Source organism: Priapulus caudatus, unplaced genomic scaffold (genome assembly GCF_000485595.1).
Source record: "Priapulus caudatus unplaced genomic scaffold, Priapulus_caudatus-5.0.1 Scaffold867, whole genome shotgun sequence".
Lineage (NCBI taxonomy): Eukaryota > Metazoa > Priapulida > Priapulimorpha > Priapulimorphida > Priapulidae > Priapulus > Priapulus caudatus.
In genome coordinates, this window is record NW_014577928.1 from 7,506 (window position 1) to 18,403 (window position 10,898).

The 10,898-nt window shown below is 41.0% G+C and overlaps 1 protein-coding gene across 3 annotated transcripts in view; it reads left to right on the top strand.

Annotated features, from left to right (window-relative positions):
• Window positions 1-10,898, top strand: part of LOC106814072 — a 69,149-nt gene that overhangs the window by 7,103 nt on the left and 51,148 nt on the right. For all 3 annotated transcript variants that reach the window (XM_014818343.1, XM_014818341.1, XM_014818344.1), the window contains exons 3-8: window positions 3,904-3,985; window positions 4,103-4,265; window positions 4,471-4,597; window positions 4,857-4,950; window positions 5,211-5,474; window positions 5,642-5,730. In XM_014818343.1, the coding sequence (XP_014673829.1) occupies window positions 3,904-3,985; window positions 4,103-4,265; window positions 4,471-4,597; window positions 4,857-4,950; window positions 5,211-5,474; window positions 5,642-5,730 (819 nt within the window). The remainder of the gene's footprint in view (window positions 1-3,903; window positions 3,986-4,102; window positions 4,266-4,470; window positions 4,598-4,856; window positions 4,951-5,210; window positions 5,475-5,641; window positions 5,731-10,898) is intronic.

The following is a 10,898-nucleotide window of genomic DNA, read 5'->3' on the forward strand; positions in this document are numbered from 1 at the left end:
TCAAAAAACGAACAGACGTCAGGTGAACTGTGCTAAAGGACAGAAAGATTGCAAGAAAAAGAGTTCATGTTGAACGAGTAATAGGTCTTGCCAAAACATACAAAATTCTAACAAGACCCATGAGCAATTACAGAATCAGCATTGGCAGCGAAGATATATAAGTCTGTTTTATTTGTGCAATTTCTGAGCATCCATCATTCCGGAAAATGCCTAACTGCAATCAATTTACTGGTCAAATGCAAAATTGTGGTAATTCCTATAGAAGAATGTACTCCAGCAGGACTCTTCTGAAATGTTGCTCGTAAAAAAGCTAACAGCTTGGCTACCATTTTCTGTATGAATGTGTCATCCTGGGGATTTTTACTGTAACAAGGTCTTTGAGTGTGTACACCACTAGGAAACATAGCTTCGCATTTGCACACAGCAGCTGACCTTGTATTTGATAATATAGCTATGGTTTGATTTTAGATGCAATGTATTGTCATGGCTGTACAGGTAAGGGACTGTGGATGGTGTGATGAGGTCATTACATGCTGTATATGGGCACTTTACCTCAACAATACTATCTTCATCTATAAACCTGTCTGGTGAGGCAGCAGTTGAGAGTACTTTGTACTAATAAATATGCCACATTGCTGTGTAGCTATTTCCATCTCACTTTCAAACATTTCTACTGCATACCTTCATATTTTAGGCCATGAAGGATTGCCTTTGACCTAAGAGTTTTGGAGTGAGTGAGGGATTTGGCTAAAAGGTCCATATCTTTCCTCTCCGTTGCTTTGCATATTTCCCCGAAGTTGGAAGAGGTGAGGTGGTATGATCGAACGTCCATCCATCGCCTGTTTTTTGCTTGCCCACGGGTAGACATCTCAATTTCTGTGGCCTGCTCGGTGCTGATCTGTGTCACCTATGTAATAATACGAAATGCAAATATATCTTAAAATGGTTTACCAACTTGTTTGGGTCTGTGACTGAGCTATTTGTTATACTCATGCATCTTCCAAATTGTATTAGGTTTGATAGTTCATTGATGAATGTAAATTATGTAAATGTAACCAGATATATATTATTTTTTCATTGTAATATATATATATATATATATATATATATATATATATATATATACTGATAACATGGCATACCATTTGATCCTGGAGGTACTGGTCTTCAGTGGACAGCTTGTGGTAGTCATGATTATGGCAAATAGCATAGGGGTTAGCAGGCGGGTAGAGTTGAAGGACTGGCATCTGTACTCCATCCTGAAAGATGAATTATTATTGTGTTATCACAAGCATTGTGCTCACTTACGTTTGAAACTATATTAACGAGTAATGGCTAATAAAAATGAATTGCTCCATGTCATCAGTTATATACAGTGTTTTTATTGTATTGTTTGTAAACAGTTACAGAGAGATGCTGCAGCATCATATATGTTAAAATGTTATTATACATGATTACTGTCAAAAACATGCAGGAACAGAATAAATTTACCTGACGGCAGAAATTTATGCAGAGATTTCGAAACCTTGAGGCACTGGTAGGCTGGTGCTGGTATCGTTCTGGCCTGGGGTCATAGCAGATACTATCTTTCCTGCGAACACCGCGGAGTGCTTCTGCCTTCATCGGAGACCCCTTGAAGGCGTTCGCTCGGTGGAACGTTTGAAGTACCTGTATGATATAAAGAAATGTTCTCTGGTTGATATTTTGACATAAATTACACTACTTAGATAAAATAATACTGTACAGTAAATATAATAATACACAAGGATGTTATTTAGTTGGTTGAATGAAATATATTTAAAATTAACAAATTCACCATTGCCAGGAGATAAAGTATACATGTGATGACACTCAGTAGAGTAACATATCTTTTGATTAAAAACATTTTTTATTTGAAACCCAAAGGGAAGCAATGGATACATTTGAAATTTTAGGGTTTCAATATCAATGGCACTTAAATGCCATTTTATTTGTAATTTTAAATACCTGAGTACATGTTAGCTCGGTTACGATCTTCCCAGTCGGACAAAAGCATGTCAGTCCATGCAGAATGGCTCCAACATGCTTGCAGTGGGCCGCCGGTCCTTCCCCTGCGCCACACTCGCACTGGCACTCCTCTATTACCCCGTCAGTGCTGATGCAGATGTCTACTTTGTAGGCAGCAGACTTTTTCATCTCTGCCCAAATAATGGCTACAACATATGTTAACGTTTGATCCTGCGAGAGGGCTGCACGCATGGAGCGCACATATCTGGGAACAAAAGAAAAAAGAACATTTGCATTGTATTTATATTATATCTTTCGTTAGAGTGAGGGGGCAAGAATGTAAATATACCCCAATCTGGCCTTCTCATAAGCGTGATGGAGGTCATGGTGGGATACCAGAGTATGTATGGAGTTGGAGAGGGAGCTCCTCCAGATGAATATTTAAATTAAATCTATATATGTAAAACATTCTACTGTAATCAATATCCATTCTTTCTGTTATTATTCATATTATTATTCATATTAACGTGTTTAATTGTACATGTCTGTAATTTATATTTCCTTGTACATGGCCACGCTTTTCTCGTCAAGTTTTTTGTTTATGGCTGCCAAGTACTCCTCAACTCTTGCAGCATTGACCACCGGGAATACTTGCTGCATCCCCCCATGTAGGTCCTTGTATTGGCTGACATCAGGGACGGTCATGCAGAAGCCGGGAGTAGGGTCGTTCTGTCCAGTTGCGTCGGTGGCATCCAAAAACTCCAATCTTCAATGTCAAATAATACTACATACTTACTTTTTAGGCATGGTTTGTTTCAGGTTAACAAAGCCACCCTATTAAAGTCAACATCTAGGTTGACTTTAATAGATAATCTAGATAATGCCGCGTAATAATTATAATGACTCACTCTAACAGTAATTCAGTAACACGGATCCACCCACTTCACTGTTAGTGTTACACCCTGTGTCCGTATATAATCTTAGATATGTAGGCAATTATGAATTAATTAGACCTGGTTTAACTTTTAATACACAATGTACACTAAACTGATCAAATGTGTTCGTTAACATGCTTAACGTATAACGTGAATGAAAGCCGATATGGCTAATTGTACTCTGGCTCATACAGTGTGATATGGATAGTCTTCACATTAGTGTTTACCTAGTAACCTACCTTGTAATCAAATTGCGTTTCCTCCCAGAAACTCTTTTGTTTCTGCTTCTGAGCTCCTGGCGTAGCTCAAGCAGGGTCCACAGTTAATAATTACGAGGAGGCATGATAATAAAATTAGACGGTAATGCAGATGAGAGTAGATATTCTGTTGTGATTTATATTGCAAACGCTGTAAAGACGCCGATGTGCGGGAGGTCAAGTGGCCGAGTTGCATCGCAGCGGCATCTGGTATTTTAGTACCGATACAACCCCATTGTCTAGCTACAAGTTCTGCCACTTGTATTAGTTGGATCACGTCTTTAGAGGCTTGTATATCAAGTTTTATTATCAGGCATGAGAATTTTCCGCAGATTCGCGGATTTCCGGGTTTTAGTTTTCATTTTGGTCATTCTTGAGATCGATGCAAAAAACTAATAAAAATTTGAGGGGGGATAAGGTTCTTTTCTTGTCTAAATCGACGCCATTTTTAATTTTAACTTAATAAAAAGTCAGGAAAAGTACGTGAAAAATACACAGAAGTGACGGAACTCCAGATAAATATCACAGGGTATCTATGTAACGTAAAGGGTTATACCCTATTGTCATGCGTACCGAAACTCGGTGACAGTGGTTCATAGAAAATGACAATTCAATGAAATATTTCTTCCAAAAACATCTCAACCAGTTCTCATGCCTGTATTATGTCAATTTTACAGTTGTAAAACCTCAATAGGGTGTTTGACTAAATGCATGTGTTGTTATAGGAATATCCACTGTTTGTGCTTGTCCCAGTGGCGCAGTGGGAACCCCACATACAAGGCGATTACCATTTACATAGCAGTACAGGTGAGCACTCGATCACACGTCTAGAATACACTACTTGCAAAAATAAAATAATTCCATGTCCAGCATCCAATGTTGATAAAGCTTCGAAAACTCAAGGTGTTTCGACTATCATTGTAGGGGCAGCGCTGGAGAATTTGAAAGTGGCAGCACTGCCAGTTTCCTGCGTAGAACCAGTAGAGAGACCGAGCAAGGTTGAGCATGCACTGCCAATTTTCAGCGTCGATATACAGTCTATGCTTATGTATGCTCTGATGGGCGATCATGCCAGCTTTACTCCGAGGTGAGAAGCGCGTCGAGAGGAAAAGCTATGCCCGTAGTTTCAGCCACATCCGTACGTGCAACTGCATGTCTGTCACTGCAGCCACATCTGTCATTTTGGCTGTGCTGGCAAAATCCTTTAGTTTTTTGCTACATGATGCACGTGTACTGCACTGTCATCGATGCACCCTGGAGGTCAGACTTACTAACTTGTTCTCGTGTCACAGGTGGTTCAAGCTTGCAAAATGGAATAGGGTCAGCCACATTGTGGTTACAGTCGTCGAAGACTTTAGTAAGGCAATGTACACCCAACACATGGACAGCCTTCCACGAGTAAATGCACTGTTTAAGCAGGTGAGAAAGGCAACACTGTTTTTAAACCACGAGTGACCAGACCCTGGGTGATATATTCGGATACGTCAATATTATATGCAGCTCTTTGGAAAGCTCCTATCACCCTCTACATACATGTGTGCATGTATGTCACCATATTTGAATGCAGGTGGCTAGCCTGCTTAGTTTGGAGCCAGGATGCTTATATGTCTTTGAGTGTCAGAGTTTTGCAATGCTTCATGCCTGTAAAATAGGCTAACGTTGTGTTTGGACTTTGCAGCAAGTAGAGCTTGTGGCGCCCTCATTATATGGAGGGAATTTCCTCGATGAACTTCTCACTGTTCCCTTGAGCATGTCCGTACGACGCAGATTCGGTGAGTCCAGGCTCATGACATACTATGAGCCCAGTAGTAGCCACTCCGTCCCACAGTAGTAATCGTAATGAGACTAACAGCCAGTATATGCTACATAAAATATTTCTGTGAGCAACGTGCAAAATTTTGTATAGCCTGTACTGGTACAAGCTAAACATATTCCTAATGGTTATCTAAGGTAAAGGTGGATCTTATGGAAGGTTTGTGAGTGAATGCACTTGCGATCATTCAAACATGATTCGATGGTCTCTCTATTACAGAACGTGCGTCGCGAGGTACCTCGACGAAACAGACTGCAGAGGGCGTTTATGCAGCCATGATGACCGTGAAGCTGCCTGAGCTACCGAGCGGCGATACCGCTCAGGCTTGTGATGAGGGAGATACTGAGCAGCCAGCGAAGGATGCTGTGGTTAACGAGGCGCCTGACGCCCCGGTGAACGTAAACGATAATTTCGACAGGACCTGGCTGATTATGAATCCAGAGGAGCTGGCCAGTGATAAGTACCCACTGCCTCTTAGTGGAGGTATGTATATCTGTGTGTGTGTGTGTATGCCTCACTTGTGTGCTGGTTTTGTTATGCGAAAGTTGCCAACAGAAATTTGAATATTCGGTGACTTAGACTGACAGCTGACTTTTCTGTCAGTCAACAGATATTCTTTAATTGTTTACGTTCTCCTGTGCTGTATGCAGATCCCCAGTGTGCTAGATACGTATACTCGAAGGATTACTATGAGCCAGTAACTTCAAGCAGCCCAATGTTCTGCATAGACTGTGAAATGGTGAGTTGATTAGTCTTAAATTATCTGCAAATTATCATAATAGAACAAAGGAAAGCTTAACTACAATCAACACTGTCAAATTATTTAAGATTAGTTGTTCAACTGAGACTATCAAAATCGTTATTTGACAAATGGGTTGAATTGCAAATCTAGTCGTGCATTTCCTGCTGCAGTGAAGTCATGAATCTATTCAGCTGGACCTGTTATCCACATCATTACCTCCGCCCAACGGAGTTGGAGGAGGTTATGTTTTCGCTCTCGTGTGTTAGTGTGTTCGTGTGTTAGTGTGTTCGTGTGTTCGCGCGATCGATATTAGCGCGTCGAGTCGTATGAGGGGTTTCAAGACACATTTCCCATCAACACGAGTAGTAGTGGATGGCACAGAGTGCCCTATCCAGAAACCCAAACAACCAATAGCCCAACAGGCTACATTTTCAACATATAAAAATCGGAATACTGTGAAAGTATTGGTAGGCATATCACCTGGTGGACTGGTTTCTTACATATCCCCTGCCTATGGTGGCTCAGCGAGTGACCGGCAGATCTGTGAACGGTCCAACCTAACAGAGATCTGTGATCCTGGGGATAGCATTATGGCCGATAAAGGATTTAATGTCCAAGATTTGTTTGAGCAAAACATGGTCACTATAAATATCCCCACATTCTTCAAAAAAACGAACAGACTGTCAGGTGCAACTGTGCTAAAGGACAGAAAGATTGCAAGCAAAAGAGTTCATGTTGAACGAGTAATAGGTCTTGCCAAAACATACAAAATTCTAACAAGACCCATGAGCAATACAGAATCAGCATTGGCAAGCGAGATAATATAAGTCTGCTTTTATTTGTGCAATTTCTGAGCATCCATCATTCCGGAAAATGCCTAACTGCAATCAATTTACTGGTCAAATGCAAAATTGTGGTAATTCCTATAGAAGAATGTATCCAGCAGGACTCTTCTGAAATGTTGCTCGTAAAAAGCTAACAGCTTGGCTACCATTTCCTGTATGAATGTGTCATCCCTGGGGATTTTTACTGTAACAAGGTCTTTGAGTGTGTACACCACTAGGAAACATAGCTTCCGATTTGCACACAGCAGCTGACCTTGTATTTGATAATAATAGCTATGGTTTGATTTTAGATGCAATGTATTGTCATGGCTGTACAGGTAAGGGACTGTGGATGGTGTGATGAGGTCATTACATGCTGTATATGGGCACTTTACCTCAACAATACTATCTTCATCTATAAACCTGTCTGGTGAGGCAGCCAGTTGAGGGTACTCTGTACTAATAAATATGCCACATTGCTGTGTAGCTATTTCCATCTCACTTTCAAACTTTTCTACTGCAACACCTTCATATTTTAGGCCATGAAGGATTGCCTTTGACCTAAGAGTTTTGGAGTGAGTGAGGGATTTGGCTAAAAGGTCCATATCTTTCCTCTCCGTTGCTTTGCATATTTCCCCGAAGTTGGAAGAGGTGAGGTGGTATGATCGCACGTCCATCCATCAGCTGTTCTTTGCTTGCCCACGGGTAGACATCTCAATTTCTGTGGCCTGCTCGGTGCTGATCTGTGTCACCTATGTAATAATACGAAATGCAAATATATCTTAAAAATGGTTTTCCAACTTGTTTGGGGTCAGTGACTGAGCTATTTGTTATGCTCATGCATCTTCCAAATTGTATTAGGTTTGATAGTTCATTGATGAATGTAAATTCAGCAACAGCGTACGTGCGCTTGCTCACCTCGGAGTAAGCTGCATGATCGCCCGCATCAGAGCATACATAAGGCATAGACTGTACTATCGACCGCTGGGAAAATTGGCAGCTGCATGCTGCAACTTGCTCGCGTTTTCTCTAGCTGGTTCTACGGCAGGAAACTGCAGTGCGTGCCACTTTCAAATTCACCCACATACGCCACGGGCGCGTGCCCGCACAATGATAAGTCGAAACACCTGTGAGTCTCGCAAGGCTTTCACACATTGGATGCCTGGACATTGGAATTTATTTCTATTTGCAAGAGTGCTGATTCTAGAACGTGTGATCGAGTGCTCACCAGTACTGCTATGGTAAATGGTAATGCGCCTGTATGTGGGTGTCCCACTGCGCCACTGGGAGCAAGGCAACAACAGTGGCATATTCCTATAAGCAGATAACACATGCCATTTAGTCAAACACCCTATGAGGTTTTAACAACTGTAAAATTGACATAATACAGACATGAGAATCGTTGATATGTTTTTGCCGAAGGAAATATTTCATTGAATGTCATTTTTCGTATGAACCACTGTCAACCGAGTTTCCGGTAGGCGCATGGAACCATAGCGCTAAAACCCTTTACGTTACATAGATTACCATGGCGATATTTATCTGAGACGTTTCGTCACTTCTGTGTATTTTTCACGTACTTTTCCTGACTTTTTATTAGTTAAATTAAGAAATGGCGGCGATTAGACAAGAAAAGAACCCTTATCGCCCCTCAAGATTTTTATTAAGTTTTTTGGAATCGATCTCAAGAATGACCAAAAGAAAACTAAAAACGCCGGAAATCCGCGAATCTGCGGAGAAAATTCCATGCCTGATAATAAAACTATATATACAAGCCTCTAAAAACGTGATCCAACACTAATACAAGTCGGCAGAACTCTGTAGCTAGACAATGGGGTTGTATCGGTACTAAAATACCAGATGCCGCTCGATGGGCAACTCGGCACCTTGACCTCCCACGATCGGCGTCTTTACAGCGCTTGCGAATATAAATCCGAGCAGAATACTCTACTCTCATTCTGCATTACGTCTAATTTATTATGCATGCCTCCTCGTATTATTACTGTGGACCGCTGCTTGAGAGCTACGCCAGGAGCTGCAGAAGGCAGAAAACAAAGAGTTTCTGGGAGGAAACGCAATTGAATTACAGAGGTAGTTACTAGGTTAAACACTAATGTGAAGACCTACATCCATAATCACACCTGCTAGAGCCAGCAGTACAATTAGGCCATATCGGCTTTCATTCACGTTATACGTTAAGCATGTTAACGCAACACATTTGATCAGTTTAGTGACATGTGTGATTAAAAGTTAAATCGCCAGCTACTAATAAATTCATAATTGCCTACATATCTAACGATTATATGAGGACACAGCGGTGTCAGCAGCGTAACAGTGCAAGTGGGGTGGAATCCGGTTACTGAATTAAACTCGTTAGACGTGAGTCTTATAATTATTACGACGCATTATGCTAGATTATCTATTAAAAGTCAACTAGAAGTTGACTCTTAATAGGGTGCTTTGTTCACGCTGAAACAAACCATGCCTAAAAATAAGTATGTGATATTAGTTATGACATTGAAGATTGGAGTTTTGGGATGCCACCGACAGGGACGGCAACGGAGACAGAACACGACCGCTACTCCCGGCTTCTGCGATGACCGTCCGCTGATGCTGTCAAGCCAAATACAAGGACTACGATGGGGGGATGCCAGCAAGTATTCCCGGTGCTGTACAATGCTGGCAAGAGTTGAGGAGTACTGGGGCAGCATAAACAAAAATTGACGAGAAAAGCGTGGCGCATCGTACAGAGGAAATATAAACTTACAGACCATTTGTACAATTAAACGTTTATGAATAGATAATATGAATAATAACAGAAAGCAATCGGATATTGATTACAGTATGAATGTTTTAACTACATTCCACACGATTTAGTTAAATATTCGATCTGAGGAGCGCTCCCTCTGGCCAACTCCATATCATACTCGTGGTACCCACCATGACCTCCATCACGCTTATCAGAAGGCCTAGAGTTGGGCTATATTTACATCATTGCCCCCCCCCCACTCGTGACGGAACAGATAAATAATAAATACAGATAGAAATGTTCCTTTTTTCTTTGTGTTCTCGAAGATATGTGCGCTCCATGCGTGAGCCCCCTCTCGCAGGATCAAACGGTTACATATGTTGTAGCCATGATTGGGCAGGAGATTGAAAAGTCTGCCTGCCTACAAAGAGACATCTGCATCGAAGCACTGACGGGGGTAATAGAGAGTGGCCAGTGCGAGTGTGGCGACGCAGGGAAAGCGACCGGCGGGCCCACTGCAAAGCATGTGGAGCCATCGCATGGAGCTGACATGCTTTGTCCGACTGGGAAATCGTAACCGAGCTAACATTGGTATCGAGGAATTTAAATTACAGAATAAAGATGGCATTATAAGTCCATGGATATTGAAACCGCTAAAATTTCAAATGTATCATTGCCTCCCCTTGGGTTCAATATAAAAAAATGTTTTAATCAAAAGATAGTGTTACTCTACTGAGTGGTCATCACATGTATACTGGTTATCTCCGTGGCAATTGGTGAAATTTGATTAATTTTTAAATATATTCATTAGACCAACTAAATAAACAATCCTTGGTGATTATATATTTACTGTACAGTCATTGATTGTTATCAAGTAGTGTAATTTGTCAAAATATCAACCAGAGAGAACATTTCTTTTCATATATACAGGTACTTCAAAAACGTTCCAACCGAGCGAACGCCTTCAAGGGGGTCCCGATAAGGCAGAACGATACCGCCGGTGTTCGCAAGGAAAGATAGGTGATCTGGCTATGACCCCAGAGCTCAGAAACGATACCGAGCAGCAGCCTACCAGTGCCTAAGATGTTTCGAAATCTCTCCATAAATTTCTGCCGTCAGGTAAATTATTGCTGTATCCTGCATTTGTTTTGAACAGTAATCATGTATAATAACATCTTAACAATATATGACTGCTGCGCAGCATCTCTTCTGTAGACTGTTACAAACAATACAATCAAAAACACTGTATATACTGATGACATGGAGGGGAAAATTCATTTTTATTTTAGCCATTACTCTCTATATAGGTTGCAAACGTAAAGTGAGCACAATGCTCTGTGATAAACAAAGTAATATTCATCTTTCAGGATGGAGTACAGATGCCAGTCCTCAACCTATCCCCCGCCTGCTAACCCTATGCTATTTGCCATAATCAGGACTACCACAAGCTGTCCACTGAAGCACCAGTATCCTCCAGGATCAAATGGTATGCCAGTGTTATCAGTATAATAATATAATATAATATATATATATATATATATACATATATACAATGAAAATAATATATATCTGGTTGTACCTAATGTTAACAT